The sequence below is a fragment of the Pelobates fuscus genome, chromosome 2, assembly GCF_036172605.1.
Source record: "Pelobates fuscus isolate aPelFus1 chromosome 2, aPelFus1.pri, whole genome shotgun sequence".
Classification (NCBI taxonomy): Eukaryota; Metazoa; Chordata; class Amphibia; order Anura; family Pelobatidae; genus Pelobates; species Pelobates fuscus.
Genome location: NC_086318.1, coordinates 342,162,734 through 342,188,442, shown reverse-complemented (window position 1 = coordinate 342,188,442; position 25,709 = coordinate 342,162,734). Strand labels below are relative to the sequence as shown.

The 25,709-nt window shown below is 37.8% G+C and overlaps 1 protein-coding gene across 2 annotated transcripts in view; it reads left to right on the top strand.

The window, feature by feature from the left end:
• SHPRH (SNF2 histone linker PHD RING helicase) overlaps positions 1-25,709 on the top strand; it is a 74,238-nt gene that overhangs the window by 23,438 nt on the left and 25,091 nt on the right. For both annotated transcript variants that reach the window (XM_063443588.1, XM_063443589.1), the window contains exons 11-23: positions 6,972-7,050; positions 7,860-8,023; positions 9,135-9,391; positions 9,821-9,942; positions 10,266-10,354; positions 12,792-12,884; positions 13,560-13,667; positions 15,869-16,011; positions 16,959-17,132; positions 17,861-17,923; positions 20,076-20,301; positions 21,890-22,033; positions 22,663-22,764. In XM_063443588.1, coding sequence (XP_063299658.1) covers positions 6,972-7,050; positions 7,860-8,023; positions 9,135-9,391; positions 9,821-9,942; positions 10,266-10,354; positions 12,792-12,884; positions 13,560-13,667; positions 15,869-16,011; positions 16,959-17,132; positions 17,861-17,923; positions 20,076-20,301; positions 21,890-22,033; positions 22,663-22,764 — 1,764 coding nt within the window. The remainder of the gene's footprint in view (positions 1-6,971; positions 7,051-7,859; positions 8,024-9,134; positions 9,392-9,820; positions 9,943-10,265; positions 10,355-12,791; positions 12,885-13,559; positions 13,668-15,868; positions 16,012-16,958; positions 17,133-17,860; positions 17,924-20,075; positions 20,302-21,889; positions 22,034-22,662; positions 22,765-25,709) is intronic.

The following is a 25,709-nucleotide window of genomic DNA, read 5'->3' as shown; positions in this document are numbered from 1 at the left end:
AAAGGCTTTAACTCCTACATTGCAGAGAATTGAGCAGTGAGACTGCTTGATCATGGTCTATACACTAAAACTGCTTTATTAAGCTAAAGTTGTTTTGGTGATTATAGTGTCCCTTTTAACTGCAGCTTTCTGCTCATGACATAGCTGGACTGGAGGAGGGGCATGATATTGAAATACATTGTGTTGTTTTTTGGATGTGGGACCTATATGCGCTAGACAAGTGGTTCCCAAACTTTTTAGGTTCAAGGCGCACTAACTATTTCAATATTTTTCCAAAGTGCCTCAAGTCAAAACAAATTTCTAGGTTGTATATATGTACAGTGCAGTGGTATATACTGTGCCCCCCTGTTCAGCAGAAATATTTCCGGGCCCAGAACCTAATCTCGGGAGGGGCACTGGTAGATTATTTAAAGAAACAATCCAGACACAATAACCACTACAGCACTCTGTAGTGGTTAGGGTACCTCGAGTGTCATCTTGCACCCCCAGGGTAAGTAGTCAAACTGTTTAAGAACAGTTTGACAACTTACCTGGGATCTGCCGGAATAAGGGCTGTAGTGTGTGTGTGGGGGGGGATGAGGGGGGGAGTGGAGTGTGTGCGCGCGCGCAGAGTTGTGCATCTGGGCGTAGGAAAGCAGATTAATATACTTTTTTTTTTTTATTATTATTATTATTATAATAAAATAATTTTCATATACCTTTGCCTGGGAGGGGGGGCAGTACTAAACCCTGGTGGTCCAAGTGGTGAGAGTGAATTCGAACAGCTCCTGAGGCTAGAGTTCACTCTTGCGAGATTCGGAGAATTGCAACGGTAACTGCAGCAATGCTCCGATCTCGCAAGAAGAGATCCCAGTGGAGCAGCAGGTTAGAGCTCCCCCGGGTCCTCTCTCCCTTCCCTGTTGGCAGCAGCATTTCAGTGCTAGCGGGCCGGTGAGGGAGAACTCTGATCTCCCCTCCGGTCCTGCAGGACTGGCAGGGAAGAGCAAGCCACGGTTATTTTCTCGGGAAGAGGGAGATCCACCACTGTGTGCCCATCCTGGGGTGCCGCGGCACACAGTTTGGGAACCGCTGTGGTAGACGATACAATTCAGCTTGTTGAATCCTTAGATTTGTAACTCATATTCTTGTTCATATATTCTTAATGTTTAAAAAAGGAAAATTGTATACGGGTTCTAATTACAAATATTAGCAAAATACCAGAACGGCAATCTACAATACAGTAATAGAGAAAGACATTGGGCAATATTGTTTGCAAGAAATATGGGTTCAGAAATAAAAATGTGGATTGCACTCACAAACCCAATTTGATTGTAGGCATATCATGAAAATTAATGCGACAGCTTCAGGACTTTGGGACATCAATGGCATGCATAAGGAAAAGAAAAAGAATAATAGTGCAGAGTATCTCAATAAAAAATGGGTTCTAATTACAGTATACAAAATACAATGCAAGTGATTTGTTCAAGTATATAAAATACAATGCAAAAATATAATATATCTGCTAAAACACCAAGTGTAATCTCTCCAAATACACACAACAAATATACAAATAGCCAATATGGTGTTGCGCTTTACATGAACACAAGTGGAGGTTAAAGGGACACTCAAGGCACCCAGACCACTTCTGCCCATTGCAGTGGTCTGGGTGCCAACTCCCACTACTCCTAACCCTGCAACTGTAATTATTGCAGTTTTTTTATAAACTGCAATAATTACATTGCAGGGTTAACTCCACCTCTAGTGGCTGTCTACTAGACAGCCACTAGAGGTCACTTCCTGATTTCTAGCAAGGATTTTCCTTTCTAGAGCGTCGCTGGACGTCCTCACGCTGTGTGAGGACCTCCAGCGTCGCTCATTTCCCCATAGGAAAGCATTGAAATTTGTTTTCAATGCTTTCCTATGGGGAGACCTATTGCGCATGCCGGCAGTGCCGCGCATGCGCATTAGGTCTCCTCGGCCGGTGGGCGGGATCAGTCTTGCCCACCGGCCGACGGAATCAGAAGGAGAAGCGGCGCGGAGGAGGAGACAGCGATGAGGGACATCGTCGCTGCCTCAGGTAAGTGACTGAAGGGGTTTTCACCCCTTCAGTAACCGGGGATTGGGGGGTGGGAGGGAGAGGGTACCTCCAGTGCCAGGAAAACAGATTGTTTTCCTGGCACTGGAGTTTCCCTTTAAGTACCTTAAAACAGTATAGTACAGTGGTAGTGGTATCTGTGATGAAATGGCTAAAAAGATGAAAAAGTCCAATAGTGCAAAACTAGTATGTAGTACAAAGTGTATATGGAACCACTCACATTCTTTTGAGCTAAAAACCTAGCTCATGGACAACTAGTCAATAGGTCCGTTTAGGCGACCTTCCCCTTCTTTATGTGTGATCCTTTCTTTTATCCTATATATAGGTTCAAACAAAAAACGTATATAGTGCAATATCGTATATCCAATGTAAGAAAGAGAGTGATCAGGTAGAATACTACTCACAAAGATGGAGCCGTCACAATAGGCTCAATAACATCACAATGTGAAGTTGAGGACTACACTCCTATATAAGCAGGAACCAAATGCCAGAAGTGTGTATAAAAGCACTATTTATTAAAGGGTCTTTCCCAACATAGAATAAAAACAAAAAAATAAAACTTTCTAGCTATACATAAACACACTATAATGGCATAGTCCACAAGTCTAATCTGTCTAATCAGTTTTAATCTGTCCCCAAGATGCATTTTGCCAAATTCTCCTGGGCTTCATGAGCTGGGCAGTCGGTCCATGTATAAGCCTATGTGGAGTGTGAAGTCTTTGCTTATATATCATCATCTAAGAGGGATAATGATGTGCCGGTAAGTAAATGCGCTTCCATGTGTGACGTCTACTTCCGGTTCTTGTGTTCCAAGCTTCATTTTCATTTGCAATTCGCTGATTCTATCATTTCTCTCCATTATAGGGTAGAAAAGTCCACAGTTCATATTAATTCTCACAATATGGGGAAAAAGAATAAGAGCGAAAGAAAGGAAATCTATATATATATATATATAACCTTATTGTAAATAACCACGTTAATAAACAATCTATACAGTAATAAAAAGGTGGGTAAGTAAGATAAGGACTGGGAGGAAAGGTCCAATTATGATCTTATCAAGTTATAAAAAAATGTATACATATTAAAATAGACATATTCTTAAAAATCTAAGATATAGGAGCGAGCTGTGAAGTATATATACCAGTTGTGCAAACAGAATAAACTGTTGCCCTTCCAAACTTTAAGTAACATGAATTTAGTTCCACAAACCGCTCAATTTTCTTATATCCAACTTCAGAGTTGTTTATCGAAACTTGACCTAAAGGGCTGCCCAGAAGGAAATCTGCATGCCCAGTCACTTTCAGGTTTTGAACTGCCTTGTTGTAGCGCAGTTACGCCCAAAAAATTTATTTCTATCATTTATAAGCTCCTACACAATCCACTTACACCATCCCATTTCCCGTGCCCTAGAGCCTGGGAGCCTGAGATAGGTCACCGGATAACAGAAGACCAATGGTCTAAAGCGTTCACAATATCCAAAGGTAACACCTTGAATGCCACCCATGGTGAAACCTTGAGGGAGGTTCTGTACAGATGGTACATGGTGCTTGCGACACTGGCAAAAATATCATCCACACACTCAGATAAATGTTGGAGATGCGGGTCCCCCCGTGGCACCATGCACCATATCTGGTGGCCGTGTCAAACCCTTACCTCTTTTTGGGAAATTACACTCTTACTAATCAACAGTTGTACAGTATATGGTTAACAAACTCACCGGCATGCTGCCTTTTGTTAATACTCCCAGCCGTGGCGAATCGCCCCGTTAGATATCTAACATTTTATATTTTAGTGGCTGCACTCTCACTACTTGCACGTAAATGGTTATCTACCATTGTCCCGTCACAAGACGAGTTAATCGCCTACATTACACAAACGGTAAACTGGAAAAAATAGCTAGAAAAGCCCCAATCTTCAACCTCTTTTGGCAGATAGCCTGGGATATGTGAGATTTATGTACTTGTGTACCCCCTTGATCAAGATACATCCTAAGTTTTTGAAATCTAGGCCTTTATATTGAGCTTGATATTTCTCTTATGAGCAAAATAGTAGTAACTGATGGTTATCGGATAATCATCACCTTCTTTGGTCGTAAAAACTAATAATTCTTCTTTTCCTATTACCCATTCTCTTGCAGGCCAGACACTGACCGCAACCAAAAAAATTATTTTTCTCTATTCAGAAAGGTTTTAGATAATGTATTTTCTTTAATAATACTTGTGGTTAAAATACTGCGTAAATTATTAACCCTCTGTGTATAAAAACTGGTTGTTCAGGTAGAGCTTTTTAAAATAGGATCTTGCTGCAAATTGGGCCAAAACTGTTTAATAATTCCTCAAATTTTATAATTCTCTATGCTATAATTACAAAGATCTTTTCGATTCACTTTCCTCACCATATATACTCGAGTATAAGCCGAGTTTTTCAGCACATTTTTTGTGCTGAAAAACCCCAACTCGGCTTATACTCGAGTCAATAGTCTGTATTATGGCAATTTGCATTGCCATAATACAGACAGGGGCTGTGGGGGCTGTCAGAGAGTTTACTTACCTCTCCTGCAGCTCCTGTCAGGTTCCTTCTCCTCCGCGCCGGTCCGTTCAGCACCTCTGTCAGCTCCCAGTGTAAATCACGCGAGAGCCGCGGGGTCATAGTGCGGCTCTCGCGAGACTTACAGTGTGAGCTGACAGAGGTGCTGAACGGACCGGCACGGAGGAGAAGGGAGCTGACAGGAGCTGCAGGAGAGGTAAGTGCTCTCTGACAGCCCCCCTTCCCCCCACTGAACTGCCAATGCCACTGGACCACCAGGGAGTGAGCGCCCCCTCCCTGCCATGTATCAAGCAGGGAGGGGGGACGAAAAAAATAATAATAATAATAAAATAAAATATTAAAAATAATATTAAAACAAAATGTAAAAAAATTAATATAACAAAAAGAAATTACAATTATTCTAATTAAAAAATAATAATAAAAATGCCCACCCCCCACCAAGGCTCTGCATCACACTCTGCATCACACACACACTGCACTCATACACACACACTGCATTCACACACACACACACACACTGAACTCATATAAACACTGCACTCATACACACACACACTGAATTCATACACACACTGCATTCATTCACACACACTGCACTCATATACACACTGCATTCATACACACACAATGCATTCATACACACACACACTGAACTCACACACACACACTGTATACACACACACTGCACTCATACACACACACTGCATTCATTATATACACACACTGTAAATAAAAATTCAATTAATATAATTTTTTTAGGATCTAATTTTATTTAGAAATTTACCAGTAGCTGCTGCATTACCCACCCTAGTCTTATACTCGAGTCAATAAGTTTTCCCAGTTTTTGGGGGTAAAATTAGGGGCCTCTGCTTATATTCGGGTCGGCTTATACTCGAGTATATACGGTACTTCCGTTCTTGATTTATTGCTTCATACCCTTTATCTAAAAAATCCTGTTTTATTCTAGTAGATTTATATTTGATAATTTATTCTATTTTTAGTTTTAGACTTTTATTTCTGATTTCTCCCATTTTAGAATATATTTGAGATTTTTTTTTTTCAGTATATTAAAGATTTTTAAGACTGTCTATTTTAATATGTATACATTTTTTTACAACTTGATAAGATCATAATTGGACCTTCCCTCCCAGTCCTTATCTTACTTACCCACCTTTTTATTATTATATAGATTGTTTGTTTATTAACGTGGTTATTTGCTATAAGGTTATACGTAGAACTGATTATGCACCTTTTTCCTTTCTTTCGCTCTTATTCTTTTCCCCCATATTGTGAAAAGTGATATGAACTTGTGGACTTTTCTACCCTATAATGGAGAGACTCCAAATAAGAATTTGCCATATAGCATACTGGAGCCGAAAATTATAGAATTAGCGAATTGCTAATTAAAATGAGGCTTGGAACACAAGAACCGAAAGTAGACGTTACACGCGGAAGTAAATACAGCACTTTTAGAAGGAGGTTTGGAACACATGTGCCACCCCCGGAAACATATGAGGGTTGGCGCGGGTTTACGAACCGGCACATCATTATCCATTTTAGAAGAGGATATATAAGCAGGACTTCATATTCACATAGGATTATACACGGACTGACTGCCCAGCTCAGGAAGCCGAGGAGAATTTGGCGAAATGCATCTTGGGGACAGATAAGACTTGTGGACTATGCCATTATAGTGTGTTTATTTTATGTATAGCTAGAAAGTTTTAATTTTTTATTCTATGTTGGGAAAGACCCTTTAATAAATAGTGTTTTTATATACACTTCTGGCATCTGGTTCCTTCTTATATAGGAGTGTAGTCCTCAACTACACATTGTGATGTTATTGAGCCTATTGTGACGACTCCGTCTTTGTGCGTATTATTCTACTTGATCACTCTCTTTCTTACATTGGATGTACAATATTGCACTATATACTTTCTTTGTTTCAGCCTATATGTAGGACAAAAGAAAGGGTCACACATAAAGAAGGTGAAGGTCACCTAAACGGACCTACTGACTATTCGTCCTTGAGCTAGGTTATTAGCTCAAAAGAATGTGAGTGGTTCCATATAGACTTTATACTTCATACTGGTTTCTTAGTTTTACACTGTTGGACTTTCATCTTTTTAGGCATTTCATCACAGAAACCACTACCACTGTACTGTACTGTTTTACGGTACTTAACCTCCATTTGTGTTCATATAAAGCACTACACCATATTGGCAATTTGGATTCTCAATGTTTGCCTATATCATTCTGGTTTTGATATGTGCTTTCACATTTTTTTAGAACTTTGTTTTATTTTATTTTTACATTCACAATATAAAATATTTTTTATTCTTCTTAACAGGCAGCAGAAATGGCCCTGCGACTCACTGGCGTCAACAGATGGTGTGTGAGTGGAACTCCTGTGCAAAGGGGACTAGAAGGTAAAACCATTTTAAGGCGATATATACTTCTAAATATTTAGAAATTAATGTGAATATTTGTTTTCTACGTCATGATGCATTGATACTGGCATTTGCATATTTGTGCTTGTGAGATTAACTCCGTATACTAAACATGTTATGGTTGTAGTGTGTTTTGTTATTAAGATCTTATTTCGTTTTTATTCAACATGGCTGAATAATATTTTATTCAACATACATTTTTAGCAGGACTGTAGTTGTTGGGATGTACAAAGGCATTTTAGCTGTTCTTAGTTATTTACGACTGCAAGATGCTTAATGCATTCATAGTTTTAAAACATTTAGAGCAAAACCTTTGTAGTAAACCTGAGGAATTCATGTTGAAAATGTTGTATGACGAATTTGAAAGCAATTATTTTTCTTTTTTTTTTTTTTTTTTTTGCCATTAAATCTAAATGCTATTTTAGTTAAATTATAGATGTTTATGCCACATTAAAACCTAAGGTGTGTTTTATTGGTAGCATTAGGTATTTCTAAAGCCTTTTGTCGGGAGACAAACAAATAGAAGAAAGGAAGAAGGTGCCATTATATGTTAGTCCTATTTTGGTGACCGTTATGTCATGCTGGAGAGTTTTCTTCATCTTATATGAAACCTGTTTATCATGGTTCTCAGCAGTATTTGATAACACAATTCGGATATTTTTAGGTGTTTTATTTACAAATATGGAATATATATTTTGTTTTGGGGATTTGGTTTAATATGTTCTGTATTAGTGCATTAAACCAGGGAGCTATCTCATTTCGGCCATGCAATCTATTCTTGTCTGCAGATTTATTTGGATTAGTGTTATTCCTTGGAGTTGACCCATACTGGGTCAAACACTGGTGGGACCAACTTCTTTATAGACCGTATTGTAGGAAGGACCCATTGCCTCTATATCACCTAATAGCAAAAATAATGTGGAGATCTGCAAAAAAGGATGTTCTTGACCAGGTATGTACATATTACTAGAAATGTACGTGGTTTTATGTGCAGAGCATGATGATTCTTAAAAATACTTTTAATGTTTCTAATAGAGAACCATTGGGACCAGTGCTTCTCCATTGGAAGAATTTGATTGGTGGAGAGTGGCAATTCTCACTGATACACTCTGTATTCCCTAAATCAGGGGTAGGCAACCTTTGGCACACCAGATGTTGTGGACTACATACCCAATAACGCTATTACACCTATAATGCTGTCAAAGCATCATAGAAGGTGTAGTCCAAAACATCTGGAGTGCCGAAGGTTGCTTATGCCTGTCCTAAATGCTTCTCTATGAAAAGTGTTTAAACCATGTCTTAACTGTAGTAAGCAGCTCCACCAAGGAGATATTTAATGGTGATTGATTTGTTTTACTTATTCACGTATATTTAATGTTAAAAAGTTCATTTAATCCTTATTCCTTGCTGTATTTCTTTTAAACCTATTCAAAATTTCAAATTAAAACACATTAATAGAGCTCCAAAGCTGTGTGTTTCATTAGCATTTTTTAAACTACTCAGCTGTTTTGAAATGGCCTTCTTAACACATATTCTACTTCTGGGTCCATCTGTAAACTAGGCTAATTAATCCTACTCTTCTATCAAGACCTTACATTTGCTGAATATTGGTCCTTTAACCCCTTAAGGACCAAACTTCTGGAATAAAAGGGAATCATGACATGTCACATGTCATGTGTCCTTAAGGGGTTAAACGTTACAAAAAGTTACACCTTCTTTCATTTTCAAATGGTATAAGTGTAAACGTTTTTTTTTTTCCTTTTTCCATTTTTCGTTTGTTCCCCATACTGGTGCTCTCTAAAAGAGTTAAAGGGTCACTCCTTAACACTGACACGACACAACACAAGTGCATTTATTAGGCTAGGTTAGGTTTGTATTCTTGCTGTATTTTTCTCCTTGTTCAAAATTCTCAAGTTTTGCCTTAAAACAAACATTTTATAGGTTTCTGCCAAACAACTCTGCCAGCTTAGTCATGCCTCCTCTTTTTATATAGTGTTTCCTGCTTGGAAGTACGCAGGTTGCGTACTTGGCTTAATGTAATTAAATGAATTCCATAATTCCAGATTCAGATCCCACCACAAACAGAAGAAGTTCACTGGCTCCACTTTTCTCCAGTTGAGAGGCATTTCTATCACAGGCAACATGAGGTCTGTTGTCAGGATGCCCTGGTCAAACTCCGAAAGATCTCAGATTGGTCTCTCAAACTAAGTAGCTTGGATAGGCGAACAGTGTCTTCCATTTTGTATCCACTGTTGAGGCTGAGGCAGGCTTGTTGTCATCCTCAAGCTGTTCGTGGGGAATTTCTTCCACTACAGAAAAGGTAAGCCAACATGTAGTGTTCTATGGAAATAGTTTTTTTTTACTTTTATTGACGTCACATAATAATCTTCTGGAATGGAACATAAGGGTGCAAATACAAAAAAACATACAAGAACATTTGTTCTGCCATGGTAAACCTTATGGTAAACCTTTAAACCATTAGTATCAACAGTTCTATATGTTTGAGTTGTGGTTTTTTTTTTCTTTTTCATTAAAAATGCAGAAAACTTATTTTAGTAGTGTAGTAGTGTTTAGTAGTGTATAGCATCTCTTTACCTTTTCAGTACATTTTTGTGATGCCAATGTACAAATGAGATGACCAATAGAACAAACACCATAATCTATTAGTAGTGTTCAGCTGTTTTTTGTTTTTGTTTTTTTCTTCAATTATTGTTTTGCTGCATTCATGCTGGTTTTATTTTCTTTAAAGTACAATGACAATGGAAGAACTTCTGACATCACTACAGAAGAAATGCCGGACCGAATGTGAAGAGGCGCATCGGCAACTTGTTTGTGCTTTTAATGGGCTAGCTGGAATCCACATCATAAAAGGTGAGATACAAAATTAGGGATGTTTCTTATGGGGGAGCCCTTTTTTGTCGTACTATGGCTCCATGATCGCAACAATAACCTGAATATTAACAGAAAGCTGTCTATTCAACATTTGATGCCAGTTACTGCCATTTCATTCACAGTTACATTGTCTGATGAGCTTTCATGCAGTTGATCTCTCATGAGTGCTCAAAGTCTGCGTATGTATAGTTCAAGACTACAGGGGATTTTTGGAGCAATTGCACGAATCTTTATAGAAGAAGATTATAATTGACGGAAATGGATTATCCTTGCGCAGCGACTGAGTGTTCTTGTCATTGCAGGTGAATATCCAGAGGCTGTAGAATTATATAGGGATGTGTTGAGATCGTCAGAAGAGCACAAAGATAAACTGAAAACAGACTCCCTACAAGTAAGTATTATACAAAGCTAAACTCTTAAAGGGAAAGCTTGTGGTAAAAAATTGCCCCCTATTTTAATGCATTAAATATACAAATCGATCATATAGACAATGTATTTATTTAAAATGATGCAAAGAAATATAAAAAGAATATAAATTTAAAGTATCCCTTAGAAACCTTTTAGTGGGTCTGCTTGCTGCTACAGACCCCTTCCCAAGTACCAAGAGACTGTTATCCATCAAACCTGTGTTTAGCAAGATAAGTTGTAAGATAAGTAATTTCTCCCATAGGATGAGACAAATCCAAGTTGTGCATTGTGTGAACTCTGGATACATAACTAGGCACATAATTGATGTTAGGCATCCAGGACTTCAATCAGAGCTAGATGTCAGGCAGCCGGACGTTGTTGTCTTTTGAGCTACAGGTATTTTTACAAACCGCTGCAGTTTTAAGGCACTTTCAGAACTGCAAGGCTCAGGCTGCTCTATAAACCATCACTGTGACAGTAGTCACCATTACTGGGAGCATAAGTTGGACACTTCAAGTAGGCCCCTAGATGAATCCTATGTATGTCACCTTGCCCATCATAGGTGCAGGGTGTGTACAATGTATTTGTTTGTTGTTAAATGTTTTGTGTGCTCTTCTGTTCTGCTGATGCTCTCAACCAATTAGATGGATTTGGCTGTGGAGCCTGTACAGCACCATCGGTTGTGAGGATTTTGTAACGACTATATGCGCTACCTGACTAGAAAGGCTCATTAATTTGCATATTCAGGTCGATTTGCATATTATGACTTTTGCAGACAGGGGAGATATTTTCTGTTGGTTATAGTCTTCCCCACTCCTTTATGAAAATGTTAATGTGTTATTATGAGTTCCTGTATGTTTCCCCATATGATTTTGTTATTTGTATTAGATTGCTTTTGTCACAGTAAGTTTAATGCAATGCGCATATGGGCTAGTCCTGAGTAAAAATAAGTGTGTTAATTCCATTGGGAACTGTGTGTCCTGGTTAGTTTATTTGGGGATCTCAGTAAGAGAGTCTTCGGACCTGTTGACTGACTGCTTTGGTTCCTGAATCGTGGAACAAGTTAAAAAGAGTTAGGTCTGGGAGCCACAAATGCTTTTGTAAAGATCCCTGAAGGGATTAAAATGTATCTGTATCTGTCCTGTTTTTCCAATAAATCTGCTGTTACTATTTGTAAAGGCAGAGGCATGGATAGCTGTCTGGCTGAGGAGTTGCAAAAGCAGAGGGGACGATACCTGTAGTTAGCAAGCTGACTTGATGGAGGGATTCGGTCGGCGTATAGGAGCTCCATCACAAACACTTTTGACAATGATGGTTAGAGTGATTAGTACTTAGTGATCAATTAATCTCGCGGGGTGCTAGATATTAATGTGGAAAAGAAAGCAGAGCTGCCAGTGTTGGACATAAAAGTATACTTCTAATCTATCATTTTAAATTTTCGACATGGCTGCCAATGAGTCATTAAAGGTACACCATAGCATTAGGAATACAAACCTGTATTCCTAACACTATAGTATTCTCCTCTGCCTAGATGGTTATTGGCTATAACTCATTGACCAGGCCTAATAAGACCGAAATGATTGTGTGGCAGTGCTGTATCTCTCGTGCAGAGAAAGCTGGCCTGGAGCGCACTTATTGGTCAGTCTGTTGTGCAAATGACCTATGTTCTCTTTGTAATGGCACAAGATGAGTTAAAATTTTGACCCACTAAAGGGCAAACTAATTGAGTTGTTGTCCTTTTCTCAGTATTCTCTTGCACCCTGTTTTTTGCTCTCTTCTGCATTTAGTTTCAGGCACTCCCCGAAATTCTAACTTAAACAACATGAAACAAAGGGTATTACATTTTTTTCCCCTGCTCCCAGGTCCAGTACTTGTAGCCACTCACAAACTTGCATTGCATGGTTAAGACTAAAAAAACACTCCACTCAGACCACTTCATTGAGATAAAGTTACCTGGTTGCCATTAGTAATTCTTTAATGATGTTGACACAATACCCCAGTACCAATACTTTTTTACCATTATCAGAAAAATGGCCCAATACTTTATATTCACATTCAATCTTAAACAGCCACTCTCCTTCCATAAAGTTATCAACATATTATTAGTACCACCAAATGCTTAGCAAATGCAACACCATGAAGCAAAGAGGGCTTATTTTAGGAATGCTTAGAAACCTCCTGATCCACACTTTCTCAGAGTATTTACATCACAATGGTATATGTATTTAACTATTTAGGGGTGGCCCAAGTTGCAGAAATACCAAACTTAATGTACATTTCATTTACATTACACTTAATGTACATTTACATTGAAACATCTGCAGGAACAGGCTATAGACATCAGAACCACTACATTAAACTGTAGTGGTTTTGGTGATATATTGTCTCATTAATCATGGTGTTCTAATGTTTTATTTTAGAGACTGCATTCCACACACAACCTCATGGAACTCCTGTCTGCAAAGCATCCTGGAATCCCACCAACGTTACGTGATGAGAAACTCGCAGATGAAGTTAGTATATATGCTTACTATTTCTTTAGAGTATCAATTTTGCAAACGGTATTTGGCATTTGCTGCCCATGCAAAAACACAATCTTTGTTAGAGAATTTTTTGATATTGGTTTCTGTAGATGATCGTTCTAGTTTTGCTCTATTGAAGTTTTAATTCCTCATTATCATTCCAAATTTGGATACCCACGATTGGCTGTTTGTGTCTTAGCCCACTGCTTGCAGACTTACTGATGCCCAAAAGTTGGGCTTCAGAGGGATCTGACATTGGTGACCAGGGCAGACACATTTTTGGTTGTTGTGTTATTTCGGTGCAGAAACATAACCTAACTACTGCACTGCATCCAAAGGCTCCTTGCACCATTACCAGTACAATTAGTTGAATATTTATGGTGCTCAAATGTTTAGGTATTTCTTTTGTGAATATCTGCATTACATAGGGGTTGCATATGTGTCACAAACATATGATAAAAACAAATATCTACATGCATTTGGATCGATGATCAGCTACTGCTTTTTTTTTTTTCTTCTATGAAGCTTAATTTGCACTAGTATGTGTGTAAAAATGACAATTTAAGTCTTTAATTTCTAGTGTGAGAGCATTATTATTATAAGTTAAAATACCAAATATTGTGCAGTATGAATATTCAAAACTACCTTTTTTTTTCCTATTTCTAGGCAAAACAACTCCAACAACACTACATGAGCAAGTCAAATGCAGAAGTTTTTGAAGCTCAGCAGGCTTTGCAACCATTATTGCAGAATATTCGTGAGCTGCAGAGTAAGGTATACTGTTGTAAAATGTATATTTCAATGGACGGATATAACTCCCCTTTTTTGCTTTACATGCTGTGCATACTAACAGAGTTCATGTGCTGTGACTATGGAACTAAAGACCTATCCAATAAGAAAATATAATCGAGCACTCCAGTGGTAATGCAAACATAGATTCTTTACTTCTTGTGAAAGCTTGATAAATACAAAAGCACAGTTTTCTTGTGTTCCCTCCTTCTTTAACCCCTTAACGCCGTTACGGCATTCTATGCCGTCCCGCATTAAATGGGCTTTAAAGCCGTTGCGGCTTTGAGCCCTGGAGCTGCTGAAATACTTACCTTCCCGGCGCTCCACTTCGGGAGGACTGCCTGACAGCCCAGGCAGCCCTCCCATGCCAAATCAGGCCCCGTGGGCCACGTGATCGCTCTCAAAGAGTGATCACATGGCCCCCTATAGCTGGCTGTGGATCTGCCTGAAGTGTCAGACAGCCCCCCTGCTGGTGGGAAGAATAATAAAAAAATATCAAACATGTTTTAAAATAAAATGTATTTATATAAATATTATATATATGTAATATATATATACATCTTATATATATGTAACGTGATACGTAATGTATTTTAATGTTAATATAAACCCATATTAATCTTGAAATACACTTAGAATGACGCTACATATATAAGATATAATATATATATATATATATATATATTGTATATATAATACATATATATATTTTATGTTTATATATATATATATATTGTCAGTATGATTTAGTAAATTGTTTTTAAAAATATTGTATTTATTTACTATTGTACTTATACGTGTATATATATATATATATATATATATATATATATATGTATAAGTACAATAGTAAATAAAAAAAATATTTTTAATTTTTTTTTTACTAAATCATATGCATCTGTAATCTCATTCTAACTGTATTTTGTTATTAATACATATATATTGGTAACAAAATACACTTAGAATGACATTCTATATCTATCTATATATAAAATGCAAATATAGATAAATATATATAATTACATAAATAACTACATAAGTATACATGTAGAATTTAAATACATATATATATGTGTGTGTGTGTGTGTGTATGTGTATGTATGTGTGTGTGTATATATATATATATATATAATATATATATATATAAAAAAAATTCTACATGTATGCTTTAGTAATATTTTAACATAATTATGTGATTTAATTATTTAAAATTTGATTGACGTGCCTGACAACCCAGGCAGCAAGTGCAGAGAATTAAATTCGCAAGCGCTATATTTAACCCTGTAACTTTCCAAGACACCATAAAACCTGTACATGGGGGGGTTACTGTTTTACTCTGGAGACTTCGCTGAACACAAATATTAGTGTTTCAAAATGATGTATTACAACAATGATATATTTAGTAAAAGTGAAGTTTTTTGCATTTTTCACACACGAACGGCACTTTTACTGACGAAATTATTGTTGTAATATGTTTTACTGTTTTGAAACACTTATGTTTGTGTTCAGTGAAGTCTCCCAAGTATAGCAGTACCCCCTATGTACAGGTTTTATGGTGTTTTGGAAAGTTAGAGAGTCAAATATAAGGCTTCCTTTTTTATTTTTTTTCACATTGAAATTTGCCAGATTGGTTACGTTGCATTTGAGACCGTATGGTAGCCCAGGAATAAGAATTACCCCCATGATGGCATACAATTTGAAAAAGTAGACAACCCAAGTTATTGCAAATGGGGTATGTCCAGTCAGGGGTCCTAATTCGCCATGGGGAGACTGTCTGGGCTGCAGGCAGTCTCCCCACAACGGGAGCACCGCCGATCGCCGCCGGGGGAACGACGGCGATCGGGTAAGTACATCTTAAAGTTAGGACGGTTCAGGACCGTCATCGGTCGGCAACGCAAAAATGCCGATGACGGTCCTGAACCGTCCTAAGTCCTTAAGGGGTTAAGGACACACAAACCAGTAAAAATGGCAAAACAAGATTCTGGAAATGGTTTGCTGGGACATATGATGTAAAGTAATTATGCTTAAAGGCACACTGTGTTGCATTAAAATAAGAACCATATGTTCAATTTATTTATAAAATATTTTACCAGGAAGGTTACATTGAGATTTCTCTCATTTTCAAGTATGTCCTGGCCGATATTTCAACCCCCGAGTTGCCTAAAATGTATTTCTTTTGTACACAGATTCATTTTCCAGCACCCTGGTGGCTTGATGTGATTCAGCATGCAATCCAGTATACGATTGACGAGGAGCTTGTACAGCGTGTGCAAAATGAAATTACCAGCAACTACAAGCAGCAAACAAACAAACTGTCTATGGCAGACAAGTAAGGGATCAGACCAGGAATACAAAGCTGTATTCTATACTGCATATTTATATATTGCATGATGTCCCATTACTAGCAGAGATTATGGTTTTCTTATAGCCTTTTAGCATTTCCATATACATTCATCTAAACTTGACACCTATGTCAATAGAACCATAGTTTAAATAGCTTTAGGTTATTCAATTAATTGGCTAACCTAACAACTCAGTTTTAGTAACAACTTCTTTGATATTTGATTCAATAGCCACGATGAGCTAAAATGATATATCTAGGAGGAATTGTTACTTTGCATCGAATATTGTTTCCATTAATATAAAATATGGCAAGCAAAGGTGAACACACAAACACAATGGTTATAGCTACCAAAATACAAAGGACAAAAACCCCTACAATTTATCCTTCACACCTTCTATGGCATAGGTGGTTAGGATTGTAACGGACAGTTGTTTGGAGACCACCAGGGAGAAGTACTGTGTATCTTTGCAGAGGGGCTGATCTTTTTGGCTGATGAGTATGCTGGCAAAACCTTTCTATTGTGCTGTTGTAGATTAGAGACCTTTCATGTAGGCTCTAGAAGATGTGATGTGAGGAATCCAAATTGGAAACTCTGTATTGCATGTTTTTGTTTTTGTTTTTTCGTATTAACTCAGAGGGACCTGGTCACCCACACTCTTTCGAATAACAGGGCTACACTAATTGGCCCACCTATAGATAGAGCTAGACAAAAAAACTGACCATTAACAGAAACAACATTCAAAGAAACAATTCCAACAAACTGTTGTTAAGCCTAATTCCTAGACACCTTGTAATTTATATATTTTTAAAAATGGGTACTGTGTTTTTGAAGAATTCGGCATATTTTAGCACCATAGTTGCCTGCAATGTGTTCCTGACAATGCCTTATTTGAAAGTGTCTTTTCGGCATTCATTTAAAACCTCTTCCATAGGTTTAGAGATTGCAGAGGACTTCAGTATGTACTTACCACTCAGATGGAAGAGCTGAAAAAATGCCAAAAACTTGTCAGAGGAGGGGTGAAGAATCTAGAAGGACCACCATCCCAAGAAGTGATTCAAGCTGCAACAATTTGTCACCTTCGACCAGCCCGGCTTCCTCTTAATAAGTATGTTTATTGTCATACTGTCTGTGAAACTCCAAAGCAATTGGCCATTGGTAAGTCCAAGCACAAAGACCACTTCTGTGTTTTAGTGGTCGTGGTGCAAGGACACGGTACGTGCAGTTCAGTACAGCAGCATAGAATGAGGTTTGGCACCCAGCGGGACCCAGATTTCCTTACTGGGAAATGGCAGTGGGGTACTTATGTACTCTTAAAATCATTGATAACCACTACTGCAAGCTGAAAATGACTTTGTTTTAGTTTTTTTACACAACATGCAATGTCTACAATTAAACAATGGTGGTATCTGAGTGCTGTTCTTTTTTTAATGTTTGTACCTTTTTAATGCTAGTCTTTTTGAATACTATATGTGTTTTTCCCCAGAGAATAGCTGTTATTGCAGCATAGCATGTCAGGACAGCTTTCAGAGAACTACAACTTCTAATTTGAAAATCTTAGTGGTTTATTTGCAAAATGATGAATTGAAAAACAAACGAAATTATTTTCAAAACTGCTGCTAAAGCAGCAGAGGTTACTTTGCTATGTTTGTAATTTTGCATGACTAAATCCTTTAAGATGATTGTGTTGATGCGCTCCATGTTCGCATTCTACTCTTTAAATAAGGAACAAGAAAATTGCTTGTCATGTTGTCTAGCAAGTCAAAAGTTCACCTTTCGTAGATGCAGTCTAGAAGTGGTTTTAACAGCAGGCCTTTCTGTTCTCTCCCTGCACAGCTGCGTCTTCTGTAAAGTTGATGAATTATTCACTGATTATGAGTCAAAGCTGTTCTCGCACACGTAAGTAACATACTTCATAAAGAAGGAATGTTCTTTTGAACAAATACAGGAACTTGTTTTCATTCTTAGGAGGGTAGATACAATAATTCCTTTTTGTTTGTCCATAGCCTCCGGTTATAGTTTTAACCAGAAGTTCTAAGCATTAAAATGTTTCCTAACAACAAATCAAGAATGTAGCGCTTATATAACGAAAAGTTATTCACCTTTTGGGGGTTTTTTTGGAGCAACAATTCACTATCAAATCAACAGTTCATGACCTGAGAAAAATAATCATACATAGTGTAAAATTGTATAGCATATTATAATTTATATTTGTGTAATTAGCGCACTCACAAACAAAGAGCTATGAACCCAGCTCTGGTGTGGATAGCTTCTGGGTCCGTACAGGCGACCCACCCCTATTTTTGATGTAAAACTGGAGGTCTGAAAAATAGTAAAAGAACAATATATACTATATTGTATTATTAAATCGATTTTGTTTTTACGGATCCTGGTTCCCAGCATCGTTATATTCATCAGGGCGTGCAGTCCCTAATCTGCTCAACGCTGCTAAAGTGAGTCAGTATATCCTGACTCCTGACTTGGGAGTATTCACTTGGGACAAGTGTATTATATGTTCCGAAATATTTCAAGCAATACTGCGCAATTGGGTGTACTTTTACTATTTTTCAGACCTCCAGTTTTACATCAAAAATAGGGGTGGGTCGCCTGTACGGACCCAGAAGCTATCCACACCAGAGCTGGGTTCATAGCTCTTTGTTTGTGAGTGCGCTAATTACACAAATATAAATTATAATATGCTATACAATTTTACACTATGTATGATTATTTTTCTCAGGTCATGAACTGTTGATTTGATAGTGAATTGTTGCTCCAAAAAAAACCCAAAAGGTGAATAACTTTTCGTTATATAAGCGCTACATTCTTGATTTGTTATTACTTTACATGTGGATTGAGAGGAATTATTCGAATGTTTAGCAGCTGAAAAAATTGATAAATCAGATATTGCCTTTTAACAACCTTATAAAAAGCGCTGGTTCCATTATATCTCATATTAAAATGTTTCCAACACAACCTATTCAGTCACAATAATAGTGACTAGATCTTGTTTTTTTGTTTTGTTTTTTCTTTCATTTCCTTCCATCCATCGTACATGAGAATGTGTATATGTGTATGAATATATATTAAAAAAAAATAAATAATTATTTCAGGATGGCATATAGGAAGAGAAACAGGAAACAAAATATAGTGTAAATCCGTATTTATAAACCAAATCAAAAATTAATTGCACAACTTTGAATTCAACACTAGATGGTAAGATTTTTATAACAAAATCAAGTAAAACAGATGTGTGTGGTATTATCCCTACTAAAAATTAATCGCCATTCAGTTTGCCAGGTACATATAAGGAAAGAGCTTCCAATAGTGTTAGGCTGAATTTTCAATAAAGGAACTAAAACATGTTATTTACTAGACTAAGCAAGTCACTCTGCCCATATTTAGCAAGCCTATGGTGGTGCTATCCTTGCCTGAAAGTCAGGTACAGGCAAATTATATCCAGAAGCAATAAAATGGAACTCATTTTGAAAGATGATTACCCCTGAATGTTGGGTCAAGGTAACATCCCCAGGACGTACTTGAAAACCAGAGTAATCTGAATGTACCTTTCCTGGTTAAATACTTCTGTTGTTGTTGTTATTATTAGTTTTATAGTTATGGAGGTTTGCAGTATAAACACTCTGTTCCTTTGCGCCCACCTCCCCTTGTTACAAATACTTGTCTGTTAGTGCACACATTGTACAGCACTGCGGACATTTTTGGTGCTTTTTAAAGAATAGTAATATACCTAGCAGCCTTTACTTCTATAGAGCTTGGTTTCATTAACATCCATTGAAATCTTTGATTTTCTAAAAGAGGGACATTACAGTAATTAAAGGCCACAGGAATTTGGTTCTTTCTAGTAAAATAACAGCTTCTGGCTTGATACCTCTTTGGGCTACATCTCCTCAGGATTTAAAATGAGCATTAAAGGCCATAGGGATTTACCTTCATTTAAATGCTCTGGTTAATAGCAAGTGAAATGTGTAATAGATTAAATATGTCTGTATACTCTTAATAAAGTAAAATTGGTCTAACCTGGTAAATATTTTAGGGTTAAAGGCCAAACTGCTATCTTTGAAGAAATGATAGAGGAGGAAGATGGCCTTGTGGATGACCGTTTGCCAACAACTAGTCGAGGGCTTTGGGCAACCAGCGAGATGGAACGTTCCTTGAAGGCTATATTGTCCTTTGCTAGAACACACCGTATGAATGCAAGGTTGATTGATGAAGGAGCCTGCTTCTTGGAGCTATTTGAAGCTTGGAAAAAAGAATATAAGGTGAATCTATGCGTTCTATAATTGTTTAAAGCATTTTCTTTCCCTTTTTTTTTTGCAGGCTTCAATAAGATATCTTGCTGAATTTCTATGTTAAAATTAATCCTATTTATCTTTATTGCTGGAAGCCAACAATGTTAATAATATTCTGCTAAATGTTTAAGAAATTGCACTGAAATGTCTACTAACCTTTTTTAAGACTGCTTCTTGTGCTGGTATTAACTATAAAGGGATCTATCATGTGAGAAAATCCCTCAATATGTCTACCAGTAAGAATTTACTGAGATTTCATAGTACTTCCTGGAGTACATGTACTGAATCCGACTTTATTATGTGTTTATTATATGTTTACTATGAGTTGGATATAGATAACAATAATTGAGGCTGATTTATCTGAGATTTCCTACTGGTAGTGGATTTGTTATTTTCTGAAAGGCTTTCTCATGTTACTGGAGCTCTTGAGGGCTACTCAACCTATATTCTTCCTGTAGTGAGAAATCTAAAGTAAAGAGCTTGTAGCTGAACTCTATAAAACTGAGTGCGAAGTAATAAAAAAAAAAAGGATCACTGTTGGAAAGGTTAATAGCACTCTCAACAAGGCGTTCACTGAGAACACATTGGTAGGGTTAAGTAAGGGTTAATCTTTTTATGACTTGTGTTATTGTTACAGAGAGCTTCTAGTGTTTGGCTAAATTAAAGGGACAGTATAGTCACCAGAGCAACTACAGGTTATTGTATTTGTTCTGGTGAGTATAATTCCCTTCAGGCTTTTTGCAGTAAACACTGTCTTTTCAGAGAAAGTACAGTGTTTACATTACAGCCTAGGGATACCTCCACTGGCCACTCCTCTTGGCTACTAGAGGTGCTTCCTGGGGCAGTGCTGCACACTTCAGTAGTGCCATTCAGTGTTTCCACCATCTGCATGGAGACACTGAACTTTCCCCATAGAGATGTGTTGGTTCAATGCATCTCTGAGCAAATATGCTGATTGGCCAGGACTGTGTTTGGCTTCTGCTGGCTCTGCCCCTGAGCTGCCTCCTTGACAGTCTCCGCTATTTCAATGCTTTCCTACTGTGATTGACTCTGATCAACAATTCTGATGATGTCAGCCAAGGAGGCAGATCAGAGGCAGAGCCAGTAGCAGCAGACTGGACTAAAGGTAGGATTTTACCATAATTAGGGAGACAAGGGGGGAGCAGGTTGGCTAGATGGTGTTTTTAACACTATAAGGTGAGGAATACATGTTTGTGTTCCTGACCCTATTGTGTTCCTGACCCTATTGTGTTCCTGACCCTATTGTGTTCCTGACCCTATTGTGTTCCTGACCCTATTGTGTTCCTGACCCTATTGTGTTCCTTTAATTTTTAAATTCAGCTGACTCAAATCAGCTTTGTCCAGAAATTAATTTGTGATTCTGTGTAGGATTTTGCCACGTTAATACACATGTGTGAAAAAGTTTGAATCAGATTCCACACTTCATTTGTCTTTACATCTTTCCCTGGTTATAGGTATTGACCAATGTAAAGTAACTAATGTTAATTACTAGGTCCTCGGAGATATAGAATAATCATTTATTATCTGTTTCCACTAGTTGCTTCATGAGTATTGGATGGTTTTGAGAGATCATGTTTCTGCCATTGATGAACTTGCAATGGCAACCGAACGTCTCAGAGTTAGATTACCTGACGAACCAAAACCCAACCCACCTGTTCTTCATATCATCGAGCCACACGAGGTAAGAAAATGTATCTATATAGCGTTAATCTAGAAGCTTTACCTGCATAAGCAGGGCTCAATGCATAAAATGTAATCTTTCTAGGTTACTTAAAATCATTTTGTTCAAGAAATCTCTAGGGACATAGTCACATTACATGGTTATTAAACATTTTTAAAGATACAAACAATATGCAAGTGCCACATTAAATCTCATTTTACTATGTGGATTACCTACTGCTTTAACTGTTTTGTTGAGCACCTTTACACTCAGCACACAGGTGCTCCATAAAAGGTGGCCTGTGCAGCATATAGATGGTAAAAACCTTTTGTAGCAGATTAACCTATACATATTACAACTGGTAAATTTATTTCCCATGTTAAAATTATTTCATGACCCACCTGTATTGGAATAATTTGGCATTGTGAGATTAACACATGCCTTTATTTTCGAATTAAAAGATTTGCAGCAGTTTAGTTTATCCATATCCACTTTTTGCATTTTGTATAATTATAGGTCATTCATGAGCACTATCCTTAACAAATGCATGTTCTGAGTTTGATTTCCAAATTCCTATATTTATTTGTAACTGTAAATATTTTGTGTAAAGAGATGTGACTGCTTTTCTTATCTATTTGATATCCCTATAGGTAGAACAGAACAGAGTGAAGCTCCTAAATGACAAAGCCATGGCAAAGTCACAGTTACAGAAGAAGCTGGGACAGCTGTTATATCTAACAAACTTAGAGAAGGTATTAATCAGCTTTTTTTTTTTTCCTCAGTCTCATTCCTCGTTTTTGGAAAACAAAAACACCATCACTCAGAGACTGAATGACTAAGGTCAAAGAAATAACGACAGATTGAGGGTATTAATCCTGAATGGTTCTACTGGCTGAGGTGGCTTTTTAGGGACCGACCGAGCAGACCAAGCGGGGTGTGGCGGGGCTGGAAGGCGACAGGGCAGATGGTGATTAGATCAGTTCTACCGTATATTCTAAATTTTCCATGGTGACCTGGACCCATCTGACAGGCTTGGCAGTAGGGAGGGAGGGGTGAGACAGGATGATATATTCTGCGCCCAACGGCTGTCACATGAGACCTGAGTATCGTCCCTATTAGGGTTTTCCCTCGCCTTTCCCTTCTCCACCTCAACCCCCCACCCCTTCATTTTATATATATATATATATATATTTATTTTTTTTCTCCCTTTTTCTCTCCTGCTTCTGCTTATCCCCCACCCCCCCATCTAGATGTTGTCCAATATCTTTCCCTCCTCTCTCTAATGCTACTTCTATTCTTGCTTATATTCACCTCACTTCATTGAGTATATGGGACACCCCCACACTCCTATAGGCACTTACTGCTTGTGAGCAAACAATATCACTCATTAGTGCACCCTGAACACGTAGCTATGATTTTTAAATAGCCCAAACAGGCAATTCTGTCCTTTCTTGAGGTGTGCCATGTTTGCATTGCAATAGCACACAGTCTCGAAGATTACAATAGAGTTTACTATCACAGAATCATTACTTCCTATTTCTCTATACCAGAGGAGTACTTTGCTCTATGGTTACTGTGTTATACTCTCATTCAACTGATTACAGATTGTTAACTGAATGTGTTGCACTTTTGTATGAAGCAGCTTCGATACACTGCTTATTACTGTAATGTCTCTCTGTCGTAACAATAAAACCTGGAAAAAAAAATATGAAAGTGGATTGCCAAAAATATAATAAGCCATATATAGACACGTACTATAAGCATGTAACTTGCTCAAAATATTAACTAAAGTTCAAATGTCTTGGTATATGTTAAGTCATAATGCCGTTGGGACATATTGATATGTCCTAAATTTTAAGGATTAAATCATTGCTCACACCATGAACTCAGGTACAAGTAGATACCCGGAGCTCTCCTCTGTCAGCTGGGGCATTTTTTTTGTGTCCACAGACTGACAGTTGCTCTGTATGCAGTGCTGAAAGTAAATTCTTCTAAAACACCAGTAGATGGCGACAACACACTGTTCTCTACCGTTTTAACTTGGATGCTGATATTAGCAGAAGGTTCATGTAAGGTTAGATTAAGGTTAATGCTGGATTGGGGTTGTGCTGTTTTATGGTTAGGGATAGTTTAGGGTTAGAGGAACACCGCAGGCACTATGACGACTTAATCTTATTGAAGTTGTTCTAGTCCTCTCAATCCAACTCCCTGTGTCCTACCCCCCAAAACCCTTTATTTTAATAGTTAGAAGGCTTGGAAATGCAGATTCAAAGCATGGCTCCAAGCTCTCTGGATAGGAGAGCCGGAAATGTTAGTTCCCAGGCTCTCATACCTAAGCATTCTGTGACATCATGCGTGCATTCGTTCCGTCACAGAGAATCATAGCATTTAGTGTTTGTCTGTGACAGAATCAATAGTGGATCTCGGCGAATGCAGCGCATGCACTGTTCCTAATGCTCCTCTACAATTACATCATGCAAGGAGGAGCCTGTGGCAGTGCAGAGGAAATTCAGTAAAGGGAGTAAAATCTTAGTGTAAGCAATAGGGTTTGGGTAGGTTTTGTGTATAGCTTTGGGTTGGGGGGTATAGGGTTAGCATTAACTACCATTAATTAATTTAGATCCTAGACATATGACACATTTAACACTCATGACTGATACGTGAATCTATTTTGAGCTCTTTTTATTTAGTTACACTGGATGTGTAAAAATAATGATAAGGAAAAATGTGCATTATGATAAGGGTTTTTATTTCCTATTTTTAGCATTTTAGAAACCCACTTATAAGGGCACTAAAGTCACCAAAAGAACTTTAGCTTAATGAAGCAGTTTTGGTGTATGATCATGCTCCTGCTCAATTTTCTGCCTTTCAGGAATTAATTCAATTTTGTTTCTGTCCATGCAGCCCTAGCCATACCTCCCTGGGTGTAACTGACACATCCTGCATGACAAATATGGTTTCATTTTCAATCAGATGTTAACTTGCTTAAGACGTGTTTATCTCTTGCTCTGTAAATTGAGCTTTAACCACACACAGGAGGCTCCTGCAAGGTCTAGCAGGCTATTAATAGTGCAGGAAATAGGAAATTCTAAATGAAACAGACTGTACAATAAAGGAAGTTTAAACATTAAATGTCACTTTACATGAAGTGTTTAGAAAGGCTACACAAGTCACATGTAGGAAGGTATGACTAGGGCGGTATAAACAAAGTGATTTATCTCCTAAATCGCAGAGAATTGAGCATTGAGACTGCAGGGACATGATCTATACACCAAAAAACTTAAGCTAACGTTTTTTTTTTGTTGTTTGTTTTTTGTTTGTTTTTTTATATGACTACAGTCAGGGCCGGCCTTAGGCATTTAGACGCCCTGTGCGAAAAATCTTCACAGCGCCCCCCCCCCCGTCATCCATGTATGCTGTAATGTTTGTGTTGTCTGTGTATGTGATAGTAGGTGTGATGACGGTGTGTGATATGTATGCTATGTGTGATATTTGTAATGGGTGTATTAACAGTGTGTGATATGCGTGTATTGGTTGTATGTGACACACACACACACACACAGAGTCAGACGGCCATACACACACACAGGAAGACAGTCCTACACACACACACAGACACACAAAGGCAGACAGACAGTCTCACACACACACACACAGGCAGACAGTCAGTCATACACACAGACACAGACAGTAATAC